Source organism: Rhinatrema bivittatum, chromosome 19, assembly GCF_901001135.1.
Source record: "Rhinatrema bivittatum chromosome 19, aRhiBiv1.1, whole genome shotgun sequence".
Taxonomy (NCBI): domain Eukaryota; kingdom Metazoa; phylum Chordata; class Amphibia; order Gymnophiona; family Rhinatrematidae; genus Rhinatrema; species Rhinatrema bivittatum.
The window spans coordinates 35852001-35879500 of NC_042633.1; the positions used below are offsets into that span (position 1 = coordinate 35852001).

The 27500-nt window shown below is 56.3% G+C and overlaps 3 protein-coding genes and 1 non-coding gene across 6 annotated transcripts in view; 2 read left to right on the plus strand and 2 right to left on the minus strand.

The window, feature by feature from the left end:
* Positions 1 to 13822, plus strand: part of LOC115080381 (neurogenic locus notch homolog protein 1-like) — a 22575-nt gene extending 8753 nt beyond the window's left edge. The window contains exons 7-19 of the mRNA XM_029584526.1: positions 496 to 714; positions 1293 to 1550; positions 1627 to 1739; positions 2338 to 2888; positions 3187 to 3570; positions 4466 to 4638; positions 7944 to 8160; positions 8957 to 9047; positions 9266 to 9407; positions 9569 to 9870; positions 10704 to 10851; positions 11439 to 11536; positions 11623 to 13822. Of these exons, the coding sequence (XP_029440386.1) occupies positions 496 to 714; positions 1293 to 1550; positions 1627 to 1739; positions 2338 to 2888; positions 3187 to 3570; positions 4466 to 4638; positions 7944 to 8160; positions 8957 to 9047; positions 9266 to 9407; positions 9569 to 9870; positions 10704 to 10851; positions 11439 to 11536; positions 11623 to 12900 (3974 nt within the window). The 3' untranslated portion in view covers positions 12901 to 13822. The remainder of the gene's footprint in view (positions 1 to 495; positions 715 to 1292; positions 1551 to 1626; positions 1740 to 2337; positions 2889 to 3186; positions 3571 to 4465; positions 4639 to 7943; positions 8161 to 8956; positions 9048 to 9265; positions 9408 to 9568; positions 9871 to 10703; positions 10852 to 11438; positions 11537 to 11622) is intronic.
* Positions 541 to 656, plus strand: LOC115081234. The gene has a single exon (XR_003853752.1). It is a non-coding gene; the product is annotated as a U5 spliceosomal RNA (small nuclear RNA).
* Positions 13823 to 14318: 496 nt separating the features above from the next.
* On the minus strand, positions 14319 to 18296 carry LOC115081002 (vesicle-trafficking protein SEC22b-B-like). The gene is given in 6 exon segments (XM_029585510.1): positions 14319 to 14831; positions 14997 to 15143; positions 15612 to 15772; positions 16972 to 17015; positions 17017 to 17082; positions 18082 to 18296. Coding segments are annotated over 6 exon segments (651 nt in total). The 5' UTR covers positions 18157 to 18296; the 3' UTR covers positions 14319 to 14673.
* Positions 18297 to 20307: 2011 nt separating this feature from the next.
* On the minus strand, positions 20308 to 26870 carry GPSM3 (G protein signaling modulator 3). Of its 3 annotated transcripts, none has more exons than XM_029585509.1 (5): positions 26713 to 26870; positions 23287 to 23647; positions 22808 to 22976; positions 21893 to 22080; positions 20308 to 21125 (listed from the first exon to the last, which is right to left on the minus strand). In XM_029585509.1, the coding sequence occupies exons 2-5, from the start codon at positions 23632 to 23634 to the stop codon at positions 20970 to 20972; spliced, it is 861 nt and encodes a 286-aa protein (XP_029441369.1). In that variant the 5' UTR covers positions 23635 to 23647; positions 26713 to 26870; the 3' UTR covers positions 20308 to 20969. The 3 variants fall into 3 exon arrangements, with proteins under 3 accessions (XP_029441369.1, XP_029441368.1, XP_029441367.1); XM_029585508.1 differs by having other exon boundaries at positions 21818 to 22080; XM_029585507.1 differs by having other exon boundaries at positions 20308 to 21137; positions 21818 to 22080.
* Positions 26871 to 27500: the final 630 nt, after the last annotated feature.

Consider the following 27500-nt stretch of genomic DNA (forward strand, 5'->3'; position numbering starts at 1 on the left):
CTACCTTCCTCCGCCCTGAATTTATTTGAAACCCCCTCCATCCCCCCTGTCGTTTCCTCCCTTCCCTCCGCCAGTGAGTACATCCATAGAAACTTCTCTGGCTTTTTTATTATTATTATTTTTTTTTTTTAATGGAGCCCCAAGGCCCTTTTAGCTCAGGATCAGAGGACGCCCCCGCCCCAGGAAGAGGCACAGCAACAAAAGAAAGGAATATGAGCAAGTCCTGCCTGCAGAACGCATGTGGAACTTTCCCGGGAGAGGGGCGGGGACAGCAGGGGGCGGGGAAGGGCGCCGTGACGTCACTCCGCTACTATTTGCATACCCAGAATGCCGTGCGAGGCGCAGCCGCCTCGGCGTGCACGCCCCGGGCCGGTTCCGACGGATCCGCGGGCGGGTTTTCTGGGCGGAGCCCGGTTGGAGCGCGCCGGAGACGCGTCCCGCGCTAGCGGGCGCGGGGCTTTCCTCCGCCCGGTCCCTGCTCCCCCCGAGCGTGACGGGGGTTGGTTTCTGTGCCTCGCGCAGCGTGCAGGGGGCGAGGGCATACTCTGGTTTCTCTTCAGATCGAACAAATCTTTCGCCTTTTACTAAAGATTTCCGTGGAGAGGAACATTTATGAGTTTCACTTAATTTTTGAAAGTCCCATCCCTGATGGGGCTCCCCAAAGCTTGTCAAAAATAGAACTAGGAAGCTGCGTTTGCGTGGTGTCTGCTGAACGTAATGATTCGTTTTGGATTTAAATGTATTTAGTGAATGTGTCGTTTCGTGTGTATATGGAATGTGTCGTTATATTTCTGTTGTATTTTAACGCTATTCCGTGAATGTGTCGTTTGTTCTGTATATTTTTTTGTATTTGCAAGCTTTCTAGTACAGTTTTGCTGTGTGTGTGTGTGTTTGCATAGTACTGTGTGCAACAGCTAGAAGAGACTTGCTGAGGGCGTGGGGATGATGGGTAAGGAATAGAGGGTAGGGTAGAATAGAGTAGGGAGGAATAGAGAGGGTAGTGTAGAGTAGGGAGGAATAGGGAGTAGGGTAGTGTAGAGTAGGGAAGGAATAGGGAGTAGGGTAGTGTAGAGTAGGGAGGAATAGAGAGTAGGGTAGTGTAGAGTAGTATACAGTAGGGAGGAATAGAGGGTGGGGTGGGGTGGGTTTCCTTTGAATGTCTTGGGTAGGAGGCTGCCACCAATAGATGTGGTGGGTGAGGGATGGCACTTGGATGCCCGGGGTTAGCTTGCCTCGCCTTTCCAGCGCTGGACTCAGCAGCCAGGCCCCTCTGTCCTTTTCCCGCATTCCAGGGGCCCGCTGCGAGGTTGACATCGACGACTGCGACCCTCTCACCGACCCTGTGACCCTTGAGCCCAGGTGTTTCCACGGGGGCACCTGCTCCGACAAGATCGGGGGCCACTCCTGTCAGTGCCCCCCAGGCTACGTGGGCGAGCGCTGCGAGGGCGACGTGAACGAGTGCCTCTCAAACCCCTGCGACGCCCGTGGTGCCCAGGGCTGCCTCCAGCTGGTCAATGCCTACCAGTGCGAGTGCCGGCAGGGATACACAGGTAAGCGTAGACGGTCCCCTGCCCGGACGATGCCCCGACTCTCGCTCCCAGTGACCCTTGCCCCCTCATGTTTCAGGAGCCCGCTGCGAGTCTGTGACCGATAGCTGTAAAGTGAACCCCTGTAGCAACGGGGGAACCTGTGCTGTCACCGTTAACACGCCATTGGGCTTTACCTGTCGCTGCCTGCCAGTAAGTATAACCCCCCTCCCCCAATTTGTGCCATGGACACGGTGAAAGGGATATGGCATCTGGAAATCTGGTTGGCGCATGTGTAATATCCTTTTGTTGCTAGCAGTTAATGCACCGGCTGGGCTCTCATATTAATTCCCTTTGCACGGGGCAGTTAATGGCACTCAATGCCTCAGGTGCGATCATAAAAATCTCCGTGTGGGGCAGACACTGTAAGCTAATACCCTTAGGTGGGCATGGGGTGGAGGAGTAGCCTCTAGTGGTTAGAGCAGCAAGCTGAAAAGCAGGGAAAACAGGGTTCAAATCCTTGCGAGACTCCGACTGACCTTGGGCAGGTCATTTTGGCCTCCTTTTGCTTCAGGTACAAATGTTGGGCTCTACTTACCAAATTTTTTTTTTTCCATAGACATAAAATGGGAGAAAACCTTTTGTAAATCAGGCCCTTGGATAGGTACAGGGAAATACCTGAATGCAACTTGACTTAAGCTACCCGTGAAATGGCCTGAGCTAAATCTAAATAAGTAGCTATGCAAAATATTATCTTAATAATAAGTAGATATGCAAAATATTATCTTCACGTGCCTCCTCTCGTCCCCAGGGCTTTGATGGTGCTACCTGCTCTCACACCTTGCCAGGGTGTGGCGGACGTCACTGCTACAATGGCGGCGTGTGCGATAACTTGCGGGCCTCGCCCCGCTGCGTCTGCCCCGGCGGCTTCACGGGACCCGAGTGTCGCGCGCCGTGGGCGGGCGGCTGCGGTCAGAAGCCCTGCCGGCACAACGGGAGCTGCAGCGAGACCCCCGCTGAGCCCTTCTTCCGCTGCGCCTGCCGCCCCGGCTTCGCCGGGCCCCTCTGTCAGTTCCCCGTCTGGGAGGGCGGCCCCGGCCAGGGGCGGCCGCCGCCGGCTCCCGAAGGCGGGAGCGCCGAGTGCGCGGCGCTGGCCGGGAGCGGGGTCTGCGAGCCGCGGTGCAGCACGCACCAGACGGGCTGGGACGGGGGGGACTGCTCCCTGCAGAACCCGGACCCCTGGAAACAGTGCGGCGAGAGCAGCTGCTGGAGCGTCTTCCGGGATGGCGTGTGCCAGGAACGCTGTAACACGGAGGAGTGCTTCTACGACGGTCACGACTGCATCGCCTTCGGAGACTGCAAGTAAGGGGCGAGAGGGCTGTCTCGGACCAGCTGTGCACTCTCTTGTCTCTGATCCATTCTGTGCTCTCCCTCTGCAGCCACTAAGGTGATGGTTAATACCCATTAAAACGATCGGCGCTGATCTGTTCTGCACTCTCTCTCTCTCTCTCCCTTCCTCTGTCTCTTCCCTACCTCCCCATTCCATGTTTTGGTTATGTTCTCACCCCTTATGTCCTCGGTATCCGTTCTCGCAGCACCTGTGTACAAGAAATAGCCCTGGCTCCGTTCTCACCGCCTTCTTCTCCTCTCTCGGCTGCAGCCCCCTGTATCACCAGTACTGCCAGGATCACTTCGGGAACGGGCACTGCGAGTGGGGCTGCAATTCGGCGGAGTGCGGCTGGGACGGCGGAGACTGCGCCAGGGAGTCCCGGGGCCCCCGAGAGACCCTCGTCCTGCTGGCCGCGCTGCGCCCGGGCTCCCTGCGGCGTGACGTCGCCGCGCTGCTGCGAGCCCTGGCCCGGGCCCTGCGCGCGGCGCTGTGGGTGAAGCGGGACGGGCAAGGCGAGATGATCTACCGGTGCCCCGCCTGCGGGGACCTGGAGAACAGGACCGCCCTGCAGAGGTGGCAGGAGCCGCAGGCGGGGAGGTCGCTGAGGGCAGCCGCGAGCAGCGAGGAGCCAGAGGACGGAGGTCAAACTGAGAGGTGAGAGAGGGCTGCGGCTTAACCCCCCCTGCTATACGCTGAGATGCTAATATTTAGTCACTGACAAACCTATCCAGCTAACTCTGAATATCTCTGTATTTTTATTCTCACTTATTGTATTCCTTGTTTTACTTTTTGTTTTATTTTTTGATATTTATTATTTTTTGTTTATTTATTATTATTTAATTACTCTCCTATTTTATGTTATTATTGTAAACTGCTTTGAACAGTAATATCGCTGATAAAACAGTATAGAAATGTCTTAATAAACTCTGAATATCTTGATTCACTGAGGGTTTTTCTCATAGACACAAAATGGGAGAAAAGCCTTAATGAATCTGGCCCTTAGCTGGCTAATTTAACTCTGCCCCGGAACCACCCCAACATAAACCGGCTAAACTTTAGGGTGAAATAGTCAAAAGTCTGCATTTAGCTGGATAATTCCCTAGTTATTTGGCTAAATGCTGCTGAATATTGACCCTCTGTGCCCACCGTGAGGCCTCAAACCATCTTGCACTGCTTCTCGCCTCGCGCTTTCCGCTGTCTACTCGAATCACGGAGGCCTCGAGCCTTACACCTTCACGTCCCTGCCCTCCTCGTGCACAAGCCTGCCACGTCTTTTCACGCCCTGCCGTGCCACCTACCCCTTTTCTCCCTCTCCCTCTCCCATGGCTATGAGCAGGTTGCAGCTCGCTCAGGAGCCTCTTCTGGGGAGAACAGCGCCGGGCCCTCCCTCGGGGGCTCCGAGCACCACCTCAGCAGCAATCTCCCTTCCCGTAAAGCGGCCGAACGTGGGTTCAGTGCAACGGGAACCGCTGACCGTGACGCAGGAGCGGGTGCTCTCGCTCACCATGTTCTCTCTCTCTCTCTCTCTCTCCCCACCCTCATGTCACAGGTTTGTGGTGTTCCTGGAGGTGGACCTCAGCCTCTGCACGGACCCAGACCTGCCCTGTCTGAAGTCGGCAGAGCAGATGGTGCGGTTCCTCGCCGCGCTGGCGGCGGCTGAAGCCCTGGAGAAGCTCCTCCCCTTCCCGCTGGTGGCGGTGAAGCAAGAACACAATGAGAAAAGTAGGAAACTTTTTTTTTTTTTTTAATATATATTTTATTCTCGTCCGGTCGCGGCCTCCGTCCGCTCCGTGGTGGGCGGCGGTTCGGCACGCTGAAGTTTTTTTTTTTTTAAACCACGCAACAAGGTTTGATCCCATGCGCCGGGCTCCTCGCTTCGTCCGGTCGTGCGACCCAAGGCTTTATTAGTAATAGAAGACCCACGACCGATCGGTACGAGAATTAGTCTGCCGTGGATCGGAGTAGTGGGATGGTCCCTTCGCCCGGGGTTGGTGACTCATCTCAGCCCCGGCGGGGGGTGGCTGTTAATTAAGCTTGGATCCATCACGTGTCAAAACGGCAGAAGCCTTCCGCGGTATCATTACGTGCGGGCCACGGTGAGCCACCGTGGCCCGCACGTAATGTCCACGCTTCAGTCCCGTAATGTCCACGCTTCAGTCCTGTAATGTCCACGCTTCAGTCCCGAAATTAAAATCCTCCCCTCCCTTTCCAGCTTAGGCTCCTCCTGCCGGCATCCCCACGCCTGCGTGCTCTCGTTAAAACGCTTCCGCCCTTCGGCTGTCCCTCCTGGGCGGCATCCTGGCCCCGGCGTGCCCCTGGAGGCCGGCCTGCGTGGGACTCTGCGTGGCGGAGGTTCCTCCCTCACCGTGCCATCTCCCCGTGGCCGCGGCACCTGATCTCCGAAGCATCTCTCAGGCTTCCTTCTGCTGTTAGCACTGACCGCTGCTCACTTTGAAAATCCTTTCTGCTTTTGCAGCGTGATCTGTCAGATTATTTCATATTTAGATTTTTAAAAAAAATCTCTTTGTACTCCCCGTTTCCCGTGTCGGCCATTCTTTCTCTCCTGAAATCACGCGAGCGTGCCATTGCGTCCGGAGGATGATTCCTCTTCTGCCACCCTGGGGGGCCCTGTGGGATCGGTCCGCTGTTTATCCGAGGGTCCCTTAAAAGCTTCCCCCTCCCCGAGGTTAACGTAGCCCTGGAGTACTCATTCGTTTCGGGTGTCCCTCTCACACGAATGTCGTATCCGTGGGTGAGGTTCTCTAGACTCACCAGCGACTTCCTGCAGGGGCAACGTCGCATCCACATTTATTCTCGTCCAGCCTTCCCTCGCGCTGGCTCAAAAATATTCCTGTAAATCGCCAGGGGGGCTTTATGGGAGCTTTGTGCCACCCTGTAGGCGATGGCAGGTTCGGCTTCAGAAAAATGGTGTCCCTTGTAGAGGGGATACAGATTTGCTGCTCCGATTCAATCATCCCCGTGTAGTCCCATCTAGAAACATAGAAAATGAGGGCAGAAAAAGACCAATCGGCCCATTTAGTCTGACCAGCAAGCTCCCACACTTATTTTTCCATACTTATCTGTTTCATCAACCTTGTTGGTAACTGTTTGATTCAAATTTCCTGCCATCCCCTTTCATTGATGCAGAGAGCAATGTTGGAGGTGAGCATAAGGCTTATGGTTAAGGGTAGTAATCGCCGCATCCAGCAAGTTACCCCGATGCTTGTTTACCCAGACTGCACAGATCAATGCTTTGTTGGATGTTGTCTGAAAGTATATCCTTTTTTTCCCCCTAACGTAGAAGCAGAGAGCAACACTGTATATGCTTTCAAAGTGATGTATCAGGCTTAATTGGTTTAGGGTAGTAACCGTCGCAATAAGCAAGCTACCCCCACGCTTATTTACCCAGATTGTGAAGTTCAGTCCTTGTTGGTTGTTGTCTGAATGCAAATCCTCTTTTCCACATTTCCCCTTGCCGTTGAAGCAGAGAGCAATGTTGGGGTTGCATTAACCGTGTGAAGGCTTTTTGAGCAAGGGTAGAAATCAAAGGTAGTAGCCAACATTCCAGCAAGCCGCCCCCATGGCTCTACTCTTCATTCCCATCCTCTAGCCTTTATGGATCCACACGCTGTGCCCGGGATTGCGGGCCGGCCGTTGGCCAGCGTGCGTAACTTCTTCAACAAAGGTGTGGGGTTTGTTTTTTTTTTAGATAGGGCTGGGTTAGGGAAGGGGAAGGGGCGGAGGGAACGGAGGCAGGCTGCGCGGCTCGGCGCACGCAAGTCGCACAATTTATAACATGCTCGCAGCTGCGCACACACTGTTATAAAATAGGGCGTAGATTTGTCCGCGCCGGGTTGTACGAACAAATCTTCGCCCTTTTTCACTTAAGCTTTTCTGTTACTGTATCTACAAATGACATCCAGTCTCCCAGGAGGAAAAGGCGCATCGAGCACCGCAGCCTCAGGCAGGCAGGGACACCATCAAGCGCAGGGGGAGATCAGGCAGCAGGTGCTGCGTCGGGCGTGGGGAAGCGCTGACTCAAACTCTGCCTGCAAGGAAATGTTTCCTCCTCCCCCCCCCCCCCGTTAACACGGCAGAGCAGCGCTGCAGTTATTTGACTATTTTCCATCTGCTTTAGGTTATACTTGCATAAGGTGCAGGTGGACGTTCTGTTTTTAAAACGCCATTACCACTTCCGTGCAGCTGCCTCCACGTCGTCCTGCCAGCCTAGCGTTCGTTTGGTACGGGTTTTTCTTCTGTTTTTTGCGAATGCATTGGATGGAAATTTCTATTCTTTCAATTAAAAAAGAACAAAGTATCACAATGACATACACTAAAAAAAAACAAAAACCCCAGCAGGGACGGTGAGCGGGAAACTATTTTAAGCTTCTGAATATTGCATTTACAAAGCATTAAATCCGGGACGAAAGACCCACCTTGGATCTGAGAATTGGCAGCTGCATTCTCCCCTGTAGCCACAGGGTGGCAGCATGGCGCCAGGGATGGAAAGCTTCTCAGGGGGGAAAGGGTTGAATTATTTAAGGGATAGAGAGAGAGGACCCTAAGTCGGTGCTGTGCACCCCCCCATGCAGAGGAACTGGGTTCCATTCCCAGCTCCTGTCTTCCATTCCCTGGCTTGGCCGGGGCTGGGGGCATGTGCGACGCTCACAGTCCCCCGGTGGTTGTGTAAGGGTAACACCTAGTGGCCGGATTCAGGGTCCTGGAAGGAGCCTGGGGCACGGCCCACCGGCTCAGGCCTGCAATGTACGGACTAAGACGTTAAGTTGGGAGAAGATATTAAAAATAGGTGGAAAAAAAAAATCTCCAGGTGCTTGCAAATGAAGGCTCAGAGCCAGCAGATGCCACCCCTGGTTCGTTGCAGCCCCCGAGCGCTGGTGAGGGATGGTGGCATCTCCCCCCCCCCCCCCCCCCCGACGCACACTGGAATCTGCATCCTGATTTTCAGGAGCCTCCTCCCCCCCCCCCCCCTCCAATCCTGATTTTTTTTTTTTTCCTCCTTCTTGCAGATTCCTTCACCTCGGCCGAGCCGCCCTGGAAGCTCATCTCCAGCTCTGTTGCCGTGGGGCTGGCCGTGGTGCTGGGGATCCTCATCGGGGTGCACCTGAGCCGTCGCCGCAAGCGGGAGCACGGCGCCCTCTGGTTTCCAGCCGGCTTCGCCCGCCACAGGGACCCGAACGCCCGACGGAGGAGGGAGCCCGTGGGGGAAGACGCCATCGGCCTGAAGTGAGCGAGCCGTGGAGGACGGGGGATGCCCCCTCCATAGCTAGGATTCCCCGTGCAGCGCTGCTTCACCCCCCCCCCCCCCCCCACAACAGAGAGCACTCCTCCACCATTCCCTACAGCTAACTTCCCCTAGGAGGGAGTGCTCCTGCTCCGTTCCCTACAGCGCCCCCTGTTGAGAGAGTGTGAGACTGCAGGAGGTCACCTCTCCCTCCCAGCACCGTTTCCTACATCACCTCCTTCTGGGAGACAGCGGGACTGCAGCAGCTCAGAGCTCCGCCCACATCCCTCTCCGCCCAGCACTCCTGCACCATTGGGAAATGCTGGAGCTGCGCGAGCCGTGAGCACTCCTGCGCCGTTGGGAAATGCTGGAGCTGCGCGAGCCGTGAGCACTCCTGCGCCGTTGGGAAATGCTGGAGCTGCGCGAGCCGTGAGCACTCCTGCGCCGTTGGGAAATGCTGGAGCTGCGCGCGAGCCGTGAGCACTCCTGCGCCGTTGGGAAATGCTGGAGCTGCGCGCGAGCCGTGAGCACTCCTGCGCCGTTGGGAAATGCTGGAGCTGCGCGCGAGCCGTGAGCACTCCTGCGCCGTTGGGAAATGCTGGAGCTGCGCGCGAGCCGTGAGCACTCCTGCACCGTTGGGAAATGCTGGAGCTGCGCGCGAGCCGTGAGCACTCCTGCACCGTTGGGAAATGCTGGAGCTGCGCGAGCCGTGAGCACTCCTGCACCGTTCCCTGCTGGGACTGCAGAAGCTGAGAAGTGCTTTGCATTAACCTCTACTCTTTTCCTCCTCCTTTTCAGGCCACTGAAGCAGGATACGGACTGTGACGAGGAGTCTGAAGTTTATTCCGGTCCGGAGGATGAGGGGATTCCAGCCCCCAGGAAGCTTAAGGTAAGGAGACAACCTCCGCGGCTGAGGGCCCCCCTGAGCTCCTGCTGTCACCTGCTCCTGCCGCCCGGTCTCTCGACTCCCTGCTCCCACCGGCGGCTCCTGCTGCCTAATTTACCCCCAAGCCCCTCTCGGCGGGTCGTTCCCTGACCCCGGGCTGAGGTGGGGCGTGACTGGTTAAAAAGTTCCCATTCCTCCTGCCGTCTCCTCTGTCTCCGCAGCTGGAAGAGGGTTCATCTGTTCCAGACCGCCGGCGCTGGACCCAGAAACACATCAAAGCCGGGGTCCATGTCCCCAAGGCCCCTGCTCTCACTCCTCCCCAGGGCGAGCCGGAGGGCCGAGACATCGATGCAAGAGGCCCAGGTACATAACCAACCGTCCCATCCCTGGCCCCCCCCAGCCTCCCTCCCTCCCCGAGGAAGGGGAAGGTGACCCTTGGAAGAACCTCCAGGCCTGCATCTCTTGTGTAACCCAGGCGCCCCCCCCCCCCCCCCCCCCCCCCGGTTCTCTCTCTTCTCTGGTAGATGGGGTCACGCCCCTGATGTCGGCAGTCTGCGCCGGGGGCGGCCTGGAGGCCAACGAGGGGGAGGAGGCCGTGCTGGAGGGCTCGGCCACGGTGATCGCCGATCTGATCGTGCAGGGGGCCAGCCTGGACGCCCAGAAAGACTCCACGGGGGAGACCGCCCTGCACCTCGCCGCCCGATTCTCCCGCGCCGACGCGGCCAAGAGCATGCTGGACGCCGGGGCCAACACCAACCTGCAGGATAAGCTGGGCCGCACCCCTCTGCACACCGCCATCGCTGCCGACGCGCTGGGCGTGTTCCAGGTACCAGCGGGGGAGGACGGGGACGGCTGGACCGTCCTCTTTGGACAGGGAATGCCCCCCGAGTTTGCTGCACAACCCACTGGGGGTTTAATAAGTAGCTGAGTATCGAAGGGCCGATGGACAGAAGGTCGAAAATAGCGAGGCGAGCGTTGGGTGAATGAACGAGTCGATGCCAGAGACAGACGGACGGGGGGCGGGTGGAAGGTTTACGGCTGGAGAGGCTCCGAGGGAAGGGTGCATGGGACGCGAGTTGGATTATGGGGGGGCGTAAACGGAAAGAGAAGGACGCGGATGACAAAGATATAAGCGGAGAAGATGGATGAATTAATGGAGAGATGCAGAGGGCGAGGAGGTGAATCATGGGTGGATGGAGGTGGAGGGAGGAACAGATGATGCCCGAGATACGGAAGCTGAAGGGATGGATCGCGGATGATGGATGGAGAAGGAGTTTTGGTCTGAGATGCTGAGGCGAGCGGACGGGATGGGCGACTGGTCGGGGAATGGATGGATGCAGGGGACGTACGGATTCACAGTAATACAGCGGGAGCAGATAGCGAGAATGAGAGAGGACTTCATGGGTAGGGGGAAGAGACATGGACGGGTGATCTTGTGCTTTGCAAAGAGGAGGAAAGAAGACGCCTGCAGCTGAGAGCATGAGGATGGGAGTATGGGGGGAGTCTTGCGAGGGAAGAGCGATCCTCTCGGACGAGACCCTCCTAGTTTAGATGGTAGTTGGAGGGGAGCTGCTTCACGGAGAGCGATGGAAGCGGTGGGGGCCGTAGGGTGGTAGGGAGTCGTACGCGGCTAAGCCTGGAAGTTTCTCTTGGTTGCAGATCCTCATCAGGTGCCGGCAGACTGACGTGGACGCTCGCATGCAGGATGGCTCCACGCCACTCATCCTTGCCACCCGCTTGGCGGTGGAGAACATGGTGGAGGAGCTGATAAGCTGCGGTGCTGACGTGAACGCCACCGACGGACGGGGTACGCGCTTTCCTCTGCTCTCGGATAAACTGGCGATGTCCGAGCGATGGCGCCGTGTCCCTCATGGAAGCACAGGGTTTGTGGGATAAATGGCGGCCAGGGCTCTCTCCACCCCTTCTCTCCAGGAGCAATGGAGAAATCTCAAGACTGGAGCATCCTGATGACATCACTTTGCTGTCTTGCGTTGGGAGAGCATGGTGATGTCATCAGCATAGGACAGCGAGGGGGTGGATAGAAGATCCAAAGAGGGAAGAGGCACCCTTGAACGGAGGCCTTTGGATCTGGGGGGAAGGAGATGAGGGGGTGGACCCTACGCGCCTTTACCATCCTGGAGCCTGAGGATGGGGATTGGAGGCACCTGAGGTCACAGAGGGTTAGGCTGGGCGGGAGGAACGTCCAGGGGTGGAGAAGTGCCTTTCAGTGGAGGTCAGCTGGGGAGACAAGGGGATGGGGCTCATGCCAAGGAGGGAAGTGATGGGAACCTCCTGGCCAAAGGTCTTCATAGAAGCACTTCCTGGACACAGATATCCTTGGTGTTACCAGTATGAGGTCCTTGATGACAGGCGTTTCCCGTCTTCTGTCTGCAGGTAAATCCGCTCTGCACTGGGCGGCGGCTGTGAACAACCTAAGAGCGTCTCATGCGCTCTTACGGAACGGAGCTAATAAGGACCTTCAGGATGGAAGGGTGAGTACTGGGGAAGTGGGCGGGAGCAGGGGCTGGAATAAAATTACTGTACGTACAGAGACGTATCTTGATGGTTTCTCCTACAGGAACAGACTCCTCTCTTCCTCGCTGCCCGTGAGGGGAGCCACGAGACGGCCAGGCTTCTCCTGGAGCACCGTGCGAGTCGCGAGATACCAGACCACGTGGGGTGCCTGCCCCGGGATGCGGCCCACGAGCGCCTCCACCACGACATCCTCTACCTGCTGGACGACCACGGCCTCTCCCGGGGGGCCGGGACCTCCCCTCCCGGGGAACCGGGGCCCGGTGGCTACCCGGCCCTGCGGACCCCTGCCGCCCCACAGAAGAAGAGCCGCAGGCAGCACCTGCGCAATCCCGCCCACGTGGACTGTGAGAAGCCGGGGGCAGGGCTCGGCGGGGCCCCGGGGAAGAGCGCCGTGGCTCCGCTGCCTCCACCCCCGCCCCAGATCGACCTGAGTCAATCTTACTACCTCCATGAGCCGGTTTCCCCATCGCTGAGGAGCCCTACCTTACCCACATCCCCTCTCCTGGGTCTGCACCCACTGGACAGGCGCTACTACCAGTCAGGCCCGGGCCCCGCTCCCCATCACCAGGCCCCAGCCTGCTTTAGCTTTGGAGGCCAGTGTGGCTCGATGACCCCAAACGATGCTTGCCACCAGCTCCTTGGCGCCAGAAGCAGTTCCTTCTCTGGCAGCATCTCGGGGGGGCCCTGGCCGAACAGGTCCTGCGAGTGGGTGGCACTGGGTCAGCACAGGGCCAGGGAAGGGTCCATTCACAGCTGCGGCCACCACGGAGTCCACTACTGTGGCCCAGCGCTGCCTCCTGGCCAGGGGCTGGGAGGCAGCGTTGACTCTCACTGCTCCCTGCCCAACGTGGCATCCTACGCCAGCGGGCCCACCAGGCGCTACCATCGACAGGGGCCACACCCGGGGGGCCCCCATGGGGGTCTCCAAGGGCAACCTCTGCACGAGATCCCGCAGGCGGGCGGCCAGCGCCAGCCTGGGGTGCCACAGTTTTGTGACCCTGCAGCTGGGGTCTCCCCGACCGAGCTCAGTGCCCCCAGCTACCCCTTGGAGCCTGAAAAGGGGGCCGGGTCGTTTCCCACAGGCAAGGACCAAGCAGGGGGGAGCCAGGACACCAGTCTTTACCTTACCCCTCCCTCCCAGCACAGCTACCCGTCGCCTCCCGGGGTGGACCAGGCCCCCTTCAGTCGCACCCGCCACCCCTTCCTCACGCCTTCCCCCGAGTCCCGGGACCAGTGGTCCAGCGCCTCGCCCCACTCCAACAAGTCAGACTGGTCAGAGGGGGCAGCCAGTCCCAGCACCACCGCGGGCGATGTGAAGTGACCGCAGGGCGGGCTCAGTAAAACCTGGATGTCCAGGTCTCCTCCCTTTAACGGCAGATTCAAGGGACAGATGCACTCCTGACAGCTGGATTTTGTGGAACTTTAACGGAGCAAAAGGAATAAATCGGTGGGATGAAGCAGCTGCTGTGCACTGGAGCCAGGATCCCACTACTGACACCAATGCTAAGGGTGTCCTCCTGCACTCCCTAGAGATCTCAGGCTATAACATTTTTTGGAGCTTTCCGACTCCACACTCAAAGACTTTTCACACCCGAGTGACTCCCCCGGAGCTGAGCTAGCAAACAGCCCCCCCCCCCCCCAATTCCTGCCTCTGTTGCCATATCCCCAGCAAGAGACTCCATCTCTCCCTGTTCTAGAACAGAAGTGTGTTTAGAGCATGGCGTACGGTCCCTGCATTTGGGCTTCTCCCCCCCCCCTCCCCCCCCCCCAGGACTGACCTGGAAATCGTGGAGGGTGTGGGAGAATGAGGGGCAGGCTGGAAGCGAGGAGGAGCAGCGAGCCATGCCAGGGCACGGCCTGTGACATCAGCAACAAGGACCTTCACTTTGACGTGTAATCGCGGGGGAGGGGGTGTCACCTGCTCCTTATGACAGCATCACCTGCTTTCGCTGCCCGCTGTGACATCATCTCAGACTGGTGATGTCACCAGCAAGGAGAATGCAGCTGGGGCCTCGTCAGCCATCGCTGTCGTCCCCCCCCCCCACCTCAGAACTGTCAGCTGGCAGGGCGGGGGCTGTTCTGTAGAGGGGGAGGGGGGGTGGTCCTCATGAGTGCTGCGGCCGTGGGAGCACTGTCTTCACGCTCCCTAAAAAACAAAACATGACTGAGGTGGATGAGGGAGGGGGTCAAGCCCACACCCCCAAAAATCTGTACCATTAATTTATAAAGAAATAAATGTTATTAAAAGTACCCTCGCTCCGTCCCGTGTCGGATATTTTGTTTCTCCTCCAACCCCCCCTCACCTGCTTCCGGGCCTGGGGGGGGGGGTTGGGCTGCGCGGAATGACGTTTCTACACGAGATAAGAGGGAGCTGGAGCGTTAATCCCCTTCCTGCGGTACCGGCAGGGGGGTGGGGGGAGTGACCCTTTTACCCCCATCCTTCCATTTACCTCCGGGAGGTGGGGGGTAAAGTTACCCCCAGGGCTTTCCTTGTCCGACCCTTAACACCTTCCGCCCGTTTCCTGTTCCGGAGGAGCTTGAGCGACGCCGCACGGCTCCGGCATGGGACGATCCAGCTCTGCCTTCTCCGCAACCCCCTCCCTTTGCATGCTGGGACTCGTAGTCTTGCCTTTCCTGTACCCACATTGCCCCGGGGTGCTCTCAAATCCACCACCCCCCCCCCCCCCAACTCTGCCCAGGCGCCAACACGGGAAGCTTGAAGGAAGGAGGAGCACAGAACAGAGATATCAACGAGTCCCTTTTAATATTTCCTCTCCCGAGGAGTCAGTAAAAATCAAAGATCAAACAACAACAACAAAGTTGTTATCAGAAGAATAAACTCCTGTAGACTTGCATAGGTGAGAAGCGCTCGCAGGGAGACGGGGGATTTTCCTCTCCAATTCAGAGTCCTTTAATCTGCCCCTCCCCCCCCCCCCCCCCCCACACACGCGCGCCTTTCCTGTGGCCGCGGGGACCTTGAGACCCCCGCCATGGGACCCCCCCATCCCGACAGCCTCAACGCTGGGGGGATCCTTCCTCCGCCGCTGCCGGGAGTTGCTCCCCCGCGCCGGCGCCCGGAAACCGCTCCCCGCGGCTACACCAGCCACCAGAAGCGCAGGTACATCAGCACCATGAAGAGAAAGATGCCGCTGGCGGCCACCTTCGCGTAGGTGGAGCGGGTGTTCAGGAACTGCGCGTCCTTGCGGTATTTCCTGGAGAGAGAGGAGAGGTTGCTGGCTTTGGAGTCCAGGGCTGCGGGCGGAGAGAGGGAGAGAGACCAGGAAAAGTGGGGGTCAGAAACCCGAGATCCTGCCATCCACCCCCCCCACCCCCGCACATCACACCCCACGGCTTCTCCCCGAGAGGCCGTCTCCCACCAGTCCCCATCCCGTATCAGAGAGCGCCTTTCCCTGGTACCTGAGAGCGCCTCTCCCCTCTGCAGCACCTCCTCGATGTTGGTCACCATGATCTTCTGCACGTCCTGCAGCTCCGTGTTGATGGAGCTCAGATGACGCTTGGACCAGGAGTCCACGTAAGACTTCTTTAGCTTCTGGATGTAAGTGTCTGCCAAAAAAAATAAATAAAAAACCCACACATAGCACAGACCTTGAGGGGGGAGAGCAGTGGATGAGGGAGACCAAAGGAGTAAGGGATGAAGGTCTGCAATGATAAATCCAGATTTGTCGATATTGCTTTACTCTCTTCTTAGAGCCTGGGGATGGACCAGCTGGAAGTCAAGTCTGAGATAAGAAGGGGGTACAGGACAGAGTCAGGAGGAGGGTGTGGTGTGGGATAATGCTAGGAGAATGGAGTGATGATGTGAAAGTGTCAGGAGAAGGTTGTGCGAGACAGCACCAATAGGTTCTGGTAGGAAGCAACATCAGGAGAAGGTGGCGTGGGACAATGTCAGGAGCAGGAGGAGGTGGTGTGAAACAGCATCAGCAGGAAGAGGAGTTATAGGACGAGGTAAGAAGATGACAGTGTGGGACCACGGAGAGATGAGATGTAGGGTAAGGAGGGCAAGGAACACACCGAATTCAATGAAAGCATACGGTCTGGAGACAGACGCCACCTTCTTGCCATACAGCTCAGAGAACTCGACTTGCAGCTCCTCCAGGTAGGCGAAGGCCAGTTTCTTGGAGTATCCAGCATTGCAAAGCATCAGGTAGCAGACCCCCTGGGAGATCAGGTAACTGGAGGGAGAGACAGGCAGAGAATTTACATCTACTAACAACAACAACAACTGTGCCCATGAATACATCACCACTCGGACACCCATCCGTGGAAGATCCTCGGCATATGCCTGTCCACCAACACTACAATGAAAGATCCTCAACACAAGCACTTATCCACCAAATGTGCCACAGAAGTGCCTCAACGCAAACCTATGACAAAGATCCTGAATACACACCACTAGACCTACTCTACCTCAAAGACTGTTAATACATCCATCTATTTATCAACTCTACCAAGGAATACCATTCGAAAGATGGATACCCACCTACCCATACATGAAGGACCCTCAACCTCCAGCTCTCCTAGTAGCACCCAACCACAGCAGAAGACCTAACTTTGTCTCCATGCCATTGCTTTCATTTACCTTTCTCTCTCTCTCCCTTACATGTGTTCACCAAGCTAACTGAACTCCGTATATTATGCACTCATCATTCTGTTCTGGTCTGTCCTTCCATCCATTACACAGTCTGCACACCCAATATCTCATAATGGAGATGGACTATTTGTATGTCTCCCTCTGATTTAGTAGCCATGTCTCGCCCTTGCTCAGCCGCTTCGACAAAGGCCCTGCAGTAATTCCAACAAAATCACTCGGCAATTGATCCTCCATTCACCAAGTTTGTGATTTATCCAACAGTCCATCCGCTCATCCATTGATCAACCCAACAACCCATCCAATCATCCTCTGATCTATCATCAAGCCATCCAATCATTATTTATCAACAATTCATCCAATCAGCCATTGATCTATGCAAAAACCCATCCAATCATCCACTGATCTATCAACAAACGTTGCTTGCCACCAGCTCATCCAATCAGCAAGTGATCTACCCAACAATCCATCCAATCAGCCACTGATCTACTCAATAACTCATCCAATCTGACACTGATTTATCCCACTGATTCTCAACTCAGTGCTTGGGACATACCCAGCCGGTCAAGGTTTCTGGGTACCCACAATAAATATGCATAGGACAGATTTACATGCATTGCCTCCACTGTATGCAAATCTATCTCATGCATATTCATTGTGGATATCCTGAAAACCCGACTAGCTGGGACATGTCCTGGAGGACGGGGTTATGAACCCCCGATTTAACTAACAATTCATCCTTGCAGCGTCCCCTTGTCGGGGGACGCTGACACCTGCACGTACTGGAAGGTCATGGGGCCAGCCTCCAGGGAACAGCGGGAGGGCGAAGTGCTCGCTCAGCTTCCGGAACAGCTGCTTTGCCTGGTTCTGATATTCCTGCAGGTTCCGGCTGGACTGTGGGAGAAGACAAGAACAGTGTCTGGATGTTATATCGGGTGTTGACACGTTTGGAGGCCGAGTCCCAAAAAAAGGATTAGGTGCCTGACTTTTGAGAGCTGGCCCTCCTAAATCGGCCTATTTGAAGTTGCTATGGGGGCAAGGCTCCCGATTCTTAGCACCAGGCACCTAATCTAGGTAAATGGGTAGCAAAGGCTGCATTTAAGCTCCTACAGTTATGGGAATTTGGGGCTGAAAGCAGTTGCCTGATTTGGGGGCAACTGTTTTTATTGAATATCTGCTTCTGAGTTCCAAAATTAGGTTCCTAGTTCTGAAAAATCAGGGCTTAAGCTCCTAGCTTTTTTTTTCTTTGCGAATCATTAATAGTGATCCATGGTGCAACCCGGCAACCTGTCAGCTGTGTATAGTTCTGGTTGCCCCCATCTTAAAAAAAAAAGTCATGCAACCAGGTCCAGGGGACATTCCGTGAAGCTATAGGTAGCACATTTAAAACAAAATCGGGGAAAACTTTTCTGTTTCCACTCGGCACACAATTTAAACTGTAGATTTCACTGCTGGAGGTTGCGGTGAAAGCTGCCAGCTTGGCTGGGTTTCAAGTTCCTGAAGGAAAAGTCCATAAACCACTGTTTGCTAAAGTAGATTTGGGAAAGCTACGGCTTTTCCCTCTTTAAGAGTAAGGATTGGATCTGTCAGCTGGACTGGCCACGGTGGGAGACAGGATGCTGGTCTTCATGGACCTCGGAACCGACCCAGTGTGTCAATTCTTACATCCCCTTCCACCTTCTGCCCACCACATCCCTTTGACACCCCCCCCTCCTTGCACCCACTTTTACCCCATAGATTCTTTTTCTGACCCCTGCACCTCATTCCCCTTTTAGAACTTTTCTGCTGCTTTGGGATGGGGGCTGCCTGCTGTGAGATTTCTGGGAGAGGGGGGGGGGGTAAGTGTGTGTGTGTGAGTGTGGGGGGGGGGGTGATCTCGCCTTCTGCACTCACCTGCTCGCTCTCCTGCATGGAGGCGGCCAGCAGCAGCCCGTCCTGCACCCGCGCCACCATGGTCAGGGCCACCATGCTGGGTGCACAAGAGAGCCCCGGGACCGGGGCGGGCGCTCCGGGGCTCCAAAGCTCACTCACTGACGTGGCTCAGGACAGCGGAGCCGCCTTCGGGCACCTCCGGAAGGAGGACTCGGCTTCGGCCAGCTCCGGAGACAGGAACCGACCTCGGCAATCTCCGGACGCGAGACGCGCTCTCGGATATCTCCGGAGGCAGGGCTCGGCTTCGGCGATCTCCGGAGGCGGGAGGCGCTCTGAGCTACGACGAGGGGGGGGCGTGGCTTCGGAGATCCACGGGGACGGGGCGTGGCTTCGCACGGAAGTAAGGCAGGCGGGGCAGTGTCTCTCTTCGACGCCATCGCCCACCGAGCCGCCATGTTGGTTAGGGGCAGGCAAAGAAAGGTGGGTTTTCGGAACAGCAACATTTCCTTCCACGACACAGTCTCTCTTGCTCAACCAAAGCCTAGGTTTTCCTAACTGTATTCCGAGAATCTGAATCTCCACCCCCCCCCCCCCACTTGCATGCTAGGACTTTTTGAAACTTATTTTTGCATCCTTGGATACTGGGACTTGTAGTTGCTTCCCCTTACATATTGGGACTTGTAGTCCTGCTCCCACTCCTTGCAGCTAATCCAGGTCCCTGGCCGTATTTGGGTAAAAACCTGGGAGGGTGGGATCCGATGCAGTGCAATGGGGTAAGAATCTTAGAATGAAGACGGAGAGGTGGGCCTGGATGAAAGATTTGTTGGTGGTCTTTTTTTTTTTGTTTTGTTTTGTTTTAATTTTAATTTGCATGCCAGTACACCCTGCTAGTTGTAATCCTCTTCTTTTTATATGCCACCTGCCCTGCAGATCCCACAGTGGCAATGCTCTTATGGCTGCTTTCTCTGGTGTCAGTTCATTGACAGCTCACCCCCCACCGTGGGAGAGGGGGACAGATAGAATAGAGGCATTCAAATAACTTTAGAGCTAAAAATTGTATTTCGTAGAGGGGTGGTGTAGGTGTTCGATGCCCCGTTTTATCAGGGTGCTGGAATTATGATGTGTTGGATTATTTATTGTCCTCTGTGGGTTTGTTTTTTTGCCCCGGCGCGTCCCTACAACATGGAGTGCGGTGTTAGGGGATGCTGTCCTTCATATCCAGGACATTCTCCATGTTGTAGGGATGCACCGGGGAAAAAACATTTGTTTTGTATTTTTTTATTTTGTTATTGGGTTCCCACAAATTTAGTTTTGTTTAATGTTTGTTTTCTTAAGTCTACAAAATATAAACATTAAAAAAAAAACAACCCACAAACCCAAAAACAGGCTTAAAAAAAATAAAAGGAAACCGGCCTCCCTACAATCCATCACTCCCAACTGCAAAAAAAATATGCTGGGGCCAGAATCCTCCAGGGGGTGGGGTAGGGATCCAATGACAAAGCCTAGGCCTAGGCTGAAGGGGCTTGTGTAGGCCTAGGCCCTGGGAAGAGGGAGGTGCCAGAGTTAAGTTACTCTGGCGGGTTCCCAGTGGGCGATGACATTTCAAGAAAATGGAAGAAGAGGAGCTCTACGGCCGGGGCCCCCGTGTCAGGACTGGGGCCCCTCTGTTGAGCCTGGGCCTAGGCGATGGGGCCAGGCCGTGGCATCGGAAACCACGGTGGAGGCAGTTAACAGGGGCCGGGAAGGTTTCATGATCCCAGCAAAATTTCTTTCTGGACTGGGCCATCAGGCTCCGGCCTAGGCTGAGACCCTGGCACCTTGCCTGGGTGCAGACCACGGCCCCTGCGTCGGGCCTGTGCCTCTCAGGTCTACCCCTAGGCCCGATGGGTGACACTTTTTAAAACATTTTTCAAAGTGAAACGTGAAAGCCAACACGATTTAGTTGGATTTTCATTCGTTTATTTGTTGGATTCTCATTTGTTTCATTGATCGTTTTGAAAATGAAACGAATAGGAAACATTATTTCCCATTTCATTTCCGGTGAGCGCACATCCCTGTTGTTATGTTTGTCATAGCCCACTTTGAGCTGAGCCTTTGCTGGAAGCGAGCAAGTATAACATTCATAAGATGAGGAGTACGAAGTCCTCGCCCTGCACCCAGGCAGGATAGGTGTAGGTTCTCATAGTCATGTTCTCATTGAACCCCCAAATTTCAGAGCTTTTTGGGAAAGATCATACATCAGCACAGTTCCACAGGCAGGGAGAGTTTATTTATAGTGTACCACCACCAGACTTCAAACAGTTACAGTTCCCCGGCCCTTTTTTGATTCTCCTCTTGGAGCTGTGCAGAGGCGTGGGCTCTGGCAAGTCATTTCTGTCTCCTCGTGCATCAGTAGGCACCCGTATCACGGTAACGACAATAACATTATCCCTTTCCTTCCCCCCCCCCCTCCCTCCCTCCCACGGAGGCTTCCAGGCAGCCTGCGGGTGGATGCCAGGAACGTGCTGCCTTGCCCTGCGCCCTGGAAGTGCCTGCACGTCCGGTTTCAGCGGAACCGCGCCGGCGGAGCACATCAAGGGACCCGTTTGGAAGAAAGGAGAAAAACGCAAGTCCAGGTTAGGAGTTCTTGGCAAAGAGTCTTTCTGATCCGCGGCTGCCCTCCTTCCCTCTTCCCCCCTCCCCCCCCCTTGTCCGTGGTTCTCATGTAGGGCTCTGGCCGCGCAGAGGTAGCGCAGGATGGAGCGGGCGAGGGCCTGCCTCGCCCCCCCCCCCCCCCCCCCCGATCTCCACGTGCAGCTCTCCCCTTCTCCTCAGAATAAGGGTCCATGGTGCAAATGATTCTTTCGTTTTGCGACTGGTCCGCTGGGGGGGGGTGGGGGGTCGCCATGCCGTGGCAATCCCCATGCCCTTCAGCAGGGGTTCACTTCGCGCCGCAGCAGCGCCGGGGGGAGCTCCACCCGCTGCTCGTCCATCCGCTCCCCTTGCAGCCGCAGCAGCAGGTCGAAGAGGTCCCGAGCCGCCGGCGGGAGGGGAGGGTCGCTGCGCTGCTCCTCGATGCGCTCCGCCTGGGAAACAAACTCACAGACACGGGAAAGCATCAGCACCGGCGGCACCGCGCGACGAGCTCGAAGCGTAGAAGGATGGAGCCGGCAGGGTCGTCCCCGTCCCCCCCCCCCTCAGGTGGCCCAACTGCATAAGGGGTCGGAGCTCGGGAGGTCATCTAACCCGACCCTTCAGCGATGGAGATCCCGCCGCCTGCCTGGGTAAACCCGTCCCGGTGGTGCTCGACGCCCCTCGCAGCGAAAAAAAAAAAGTTTCTTCCTGTGGAGAAGCAGAAACTGCTGCGGGCGGTTATATCGCTGCCACTTAACGCTTCTACCGCGTGAGTCGAGGCAGGCGGCGCCGTGCAAAGGCGCGGAAGAGCCGGTCCCCGCTCTGGAGAGCTTCAGCATCTCATCAAGACAATCTCACGGGGCAAAAAAAAAAAAGAGATTTTTTTCGGAATTTCATTTATTCAGAAAAATGTTTAAAACCGATAAGGATGGGAGCGGGATAGTCAGGGGGTTAAGATTTAAGGGCGGCCCCCAAAAACTAGGTGGGTTCTTAGGCTGGATTTTGATCAAGGCCCCGGAGGGCGCACGGCGCGGCAGCTCGGGAAGCCTGCGCCAAGCGAGCGGGGCAGCCAGGTGGGGGAGGGCGGAGTCGGGAGCGCGGAGCCGCGCAGGATCCCCGGGGACCTCGGGAGCGCGGCGCTTACCTGGTGGGTGAGGATCGTGTTGTACAGCTCCTCGTCGGGGGCCGCGCACGGCTCGGTGACGGCGCGCTGTCGTACCTTCCTCCACGTCTTCCTGGCCTCCCTTTCGGCGAGCCGCCCAGCCTCTCGCCCGTCTCTCGGTTCCGCGGCTCGGAGTTCGTTCTCCAGGGGTTCGGCCCGCTGGTCGTCCAGCCGCCGGGCCTGGCTCCAGGCCACCAGGTCAAAGAACTCCTCCGTCTGCAGGGACAATGCGGAGGCGAAGACAGCTGCCCCGGGGGTGAGGAGGGAGGAGAGACAGGGTGTTAGTGGGTGGTACACACGTCTGCATCTGTCCAGGACTTCCGGGTTATCTGAAGGTGTGAGAGAGCTTGTGCCTGGGTTTGGAGGGGATATTGTGCGTGCATATGGTTGTATTTCACCTTCCACGGGGTCGCTCTGCAGGAATCCTGGTCAGCGTGTTACCAACGAATGGACAAATGCAGTAATTCCACCGGGAAATGGTCTACCCGCCCCCACCTCCCATTCTGGATTCCATGATTTTTGTAACAGGAACCATGTAAACACAGATCTCTGCTCGTAGGCCACACAGAGAAACCAGAAGGGGAGGCTGATCGGGGAGTGTGTAAGATTAGAAAAAGAGAATGAAGCAGATAATGCAGTAGGATGGAGGGGGTGAGAGGGGAGGAATAGCTGGTAGGAGAGGAGGGGGCGGGACGTGGCTTTTTAACTCTCCCCTGCAATAGGATATCCATTCAGGAAGGCAGGCAGCTAATCATCTCCTGGGGTCCCTCTCTTCCTGCCCCAGGTCGGGCCCCTGAGGTCCCCATCTGTCCTCAGACCCTGCTCTTAATTCCTTGTCTCGGCTCTGTGGGGGGGTGCACCCCAGGTCAGGCGGAGTATATCCCCCACCCTGATTACACCACAGGGAGGTGCAGGATCTCCCCCCCCCCCTCCCTGACCCCTGTGACCCTGCGCCGTGACGCCCCGGCTCACCTCGCCTTTCCCCCACTGGGGACGACGGGGCAGACCTCCAGGGCCTGGTGTCGCCCCGCGGCTTCCGGCGGAAGGAGCAGCGCTGGTCGTTCATGCGCCGGCTCTGGAACTGGCACAGGAGGTCGAAGAAGGTCTCTGTGGGGTCGCTGAGGTCAGGGGTCGGACATTTCTAGAGCGGGAGGAAGAAGGAGATTGGGTGGATCCCAGGCCTGGCCCCCCCCCCCCCCCCCCCGGGCAAAGGCTGCCTAAGCGGTGACCCAGGCCCTCACCTGCTTGGCCCTGCCAGGCAGGCCACCCAAAAAAAAACCCGCTGTGACCCAAGCTTGATCTGCTGGTTCCTTCCAGGCGGGTCACCCCATAAATACCCTGACCCATGCCCCCCACCTGCCTGGCCCTCCTAGTGGATGTGGTTACATCCCCCCCCCCCCTCTCTCCAAACCATGTTACCCTCCGTTAGTGAGAGAGCCCCCAGCTCTGACCTCAGTCACTGTATCCTCTCCGTCCAGAAGCAGAGACGTACTCCCCTCCTTTTCTTTCGTCATTTCTCCACCGTCTCCTCCCTCCACAGAGGCTGGACTGTGGCGTGCCAGGTCCCCAGCATCCCTGCTGTGTCTTCCCTCCTCTCCAGCGCCTCTACCGCCCTCCTCGGAGTCCAGAGCGTCGTGTGGCGGGTCCACTGTTCTCCCCTCTCCCTCCCGAGGCTCGGGTCGGGGGCAGGAGGTCTCTGCGGCCTCCTTGACGTTTCCTTCCAGATTCTTCTTCTCGGCTTCTGGGACGCCCTTCTCCAGCAAGAGGTGCTCTGCAGGGGCCTTGTCCTCCGAGAGCATTCTGTCTTACCCCCTGTGAAAATACGAGTCACGGATTTCAGGAGGGTCAGTTAGATAAGGGGAATATAAGGAGGATGGGCATTGTGCTTCTGAGGGCGCTGTCCTTCATATCCAGGACATTCTCCATCTCCCAGCACCCCAGTATGGGGTTAGGGGGATGCTGTCCTTCATATCCAGGACATTCTCTATCTCCCAGCACCCCAGTATGGGGTTAGGGGGATGCTGTCCTTCATATCCAGGACATGATCCTTCTCCTAGCAACTCAGTGTGGTGATAGGGGGATGCTGTCCTTCATATACAGGACATGCTCCTTCTCCTAGCAACTCAGTGTGGTGTTAGGGGGTGGTGTCCTTCGTATGCAGAACATGCTCCTTCTCCTAGCAACTCAGTGTGGTGATAGGGGGATGATGTCCTTCATATGCAGGACATGCTCCATCTCCCGGCACCCCAGTGTGGTGTTAGGGAGCGCTTTCCTTCCTGCCCAGGATAATTCTCCACCTCCCAGCGCCCCGTATGGTATGTGGGGGGTACCATGCAGCTCTCCCGTAAAATCAGGAAGCCCCCTCGCTCCCCCCCCTTCCTTCCTTCCTTCCTTGCCCTCGAGCTGCCTCAGGTGTGGAACGTTGTTGGGGGGTTTTTTTTCTCTCTCGCTCGCGCGTTTTTTGTTTGTTTTTTTTCCCAACAGGCTGAAAGTTGCCAAACTGTCTCCCAGCTGTCACTTCACAGTTTAGCTCCTCGCTTTCGACAGCTTCTGAGGGCGAGAGAGAAACAGGAACTTGCGCGAGGGGGGGGGGGGGAAGCTTCCTTCCCTAAAACCTTACGGTTTGCGAGGAGGGCCGGGGGAGACGGTGGCCCTGCTCTCCGGGGCCCTGGCAGGGAGAGGGGCGTGCCGGGGGTGCCATCAAGTGGCAAAGGCATTGATAAAAAGGCCCAATGCGCGTGTCCCGCCAGGCCTTGTCCCGTGCGCGTGGAGCTGCCGTTCAGCCTCGCGGCCCAGGTTTACTGCAGGGTGACACTGGAACACAAAGCTCAGGATGTGTTTTTGTTTTTGTTTTTTATTTAAAAATAATTTTTTTTTCCTTTCCTGTAGCTGATGCACTGGGGCTCGGGGGGGGGGGGGGAGATTTCTCAGCTAAGAGAAACAAAAAAAAAAAAGAACCCCGCTCGCGTGTTTTCGGATGAGATCGTGCCACAGACCTCAAACTTAAATTTGCAGAACCGGGCTGGCCTGGTTAGATTCGCCGGGGGGGGGGGGGGGACGACTCTGCTTAGCTTGGCCATTTGGGACTGACCCGTGCTGCAGAGGCAGTGCTCGCTTCCCAGAAGGAGGGGGGCGGCTGTCGCCTCAAAGCCGGGCTTAGGGCCCCGTGAGTGCAGGTTTCAAGGAGGTAGGAGGGGACCCGCTGCCTGGCTCCTGGCTCTGGGGCCTCGGGGAACAGGCTGAACCAATCCTGACCTTGCCCTGTTATCTCCAGCGTGCAGAAATTGGAACTACGAGTCCCAGCGTGCAGTGGGGCACTGCCAGGATTGGCTCAGCCCGGGGACCTCTTACTGAGCAGGCCTTGGCAGAGCCTCCTCACCTGGAATTCAGCTTCGGAGAAGGGTAAAGGGTAAGGGGGGGGGGGGGGATGGCTCAACCCTGGAATGGGGACAGATAGAGGCTTCGGGGTGGTTACTGCCCCCTGGAACCATGGGTTCTAACCCCCTGGATCCATGGGTTCTAACCCCCTGCCCTGCCACTGACCCTACCAGCCTGCCCTATTTCTTCCCGCTCCATCCCTGACAGAAAACCAAATGTTATCCATTGGCAGGGGGGAGTGAGGAGAGCCTGGACCTCCAGGGCCAGAATTCGGATGCCACATTTTCTGAGGACCTGGGAACTGGCGGGGGGGGGGGGGGGGGGGGCGCAATGGCTGATGACGATCAGCACAGCTGCATCGTCCGCTAACTTATATTCATAATTGAGTTGTTAATGAGGTTGCTTTAGAAAACCTTTCATAAAGAGAGAACCTGTCTCCCCCCCCCCCGGCAGCGAGATGCCCCTCACTAACCCTGGCCCCTCTCGACTGTCCCGTCCCTGTTAAGCTGCAGCTCCCGTGGCCGGCGTCCTTTCAGGAAGACCTTCGCGGCGGCCGCCCGGTCAGGTCGGACTTGTCTTAAGCAGGAGGGCCCTGGCGGGGGTCTCTACAGCGTTAACCCGTCCGAACCACAGACCTGAAGGTACACGCTTTAGTTTATTTTATTACTACTGATTTGTTTTGTCCTATTTTATGTATGTGGTATCTTACTGTGTACGTTTTATTGTAAACCGTTTTGATTACGTTCTAGTATAAAAAAAAAATGGTAGATACATCGTTTAAAATAAATAAATAAGATAAATAACACACAGAACTGAAGGTACACGCTTTATTTTATTACTACTGATTTGTTTTGTCCTGTTTTTTGTATGTGGTATCTTTACTGTGTATGTTTTATTGTAAACCGTTTTGATTACGTTCTAGTATAAAAAAAAAATGGTAGATACATCATTTAAAATAAATAAATAAGATAAATAACACACAGAACTGAAGGTACACGCTTTATTTTATTACTACTGATTTGTTTTGTCCTGTTTTATGTATGTGGTATCTTTACTGTGTATGTTTTATTGTAAACCGTTTTGATTACGTTCTAGTATAAAAAAAAAATGGTAGATACATCGTTTAAAATAAATTAAATAAGATAAATAACACACAGAACTGAGGGTACACACTTTTTTTTTTCCTTTTTTTTCGTCTAGTGGACTTGGGTAAGGTGGACCCCCAGGTAAGAATAAGAAAGAATAATTAAATCCTTCGCTAGCCCTTGTGGGGAAGAGGATCCGAGTGTGTGTGCGCCGGTGGGTGGGTGGGAGGACTGGTTAGGGCTGAGGGTGCAATTTGGGTGCCGTTTAATTTGCTGACCAGCGGTTGTACTGAGGTTCTACGGATAACAAATCTGCCATCTTACCTAAAAAAAAAAAAGTTGTCCAGAGACGACTTCCTATTAATTGCCCGACTCCTTATTAAGCCCCCGCTTCCCCCCCCCCCTGGCACTTACCTCAGCGGCACCGGATCCGCCTGGCGCCGACGGACGGGGGCGCGGTCGCCGTCTCCAGCCTCTTTTGCCTGCGTTCTCCTTCCCCCCCCTCCCCGGCCGGGACGGGGAGAAAGTCCGCCCTCCGCTCACGATGATGCCGGGACCCTAGGGTTCCCCCCTCTGACTCCCTCCTCCCCCCCCCACCTCAACCGTTCCTCTCGCCGGTCTCTTCTTCCCACCCCCACCCCGTATTTCGTGACGTCCTCTTCTTCTGCGCCTCGCGGCCTCCGTCTCGCTCCCCTTCGCTTCCTTCGTTTCCTATTCAGCTGCTTTCGGTTCAAGTGTTTGGTTTTTGTTTTTTTTGGTAAATTTTTTCTCGCTCGCCCTGCGCGCGCGACTGCGACCGCTTCCTGCCCAGATCGAGCACCGTCATTGGCTGTTGCCGGGCGCCGGTTTGGCGGGTCCCCCCCCCCCCCCCCCCCCCCCGCTCTCTCTCCTGACAATTTTTTAATTTCGGTTTAGTTTTGCTTTTCTTTTTTTTTTGGGTGGGGGGGGGGGGTTGATGGTGGTTTCCCAGGCCTGAATCCGCTTCGCGCCCCCGCAGGGGGAAGGAGGGGGTTGCGCTGATCAGGGTTGGGGTCCCATTGCTAGAACATGGGGGGGGGGGGGGGGATGTGTGTGCGCGAGGTGGAAGCCCAGGAGCCGAAGGAGCGGCCGTGGCCGTGGCCAGTGGAAAGGGGAACCTGTGGCCTGGGGAAAGAGGAAGAGAGGGGGCCCTTGCTCTACTGAGAAGAAGCCGAGACGCCGGC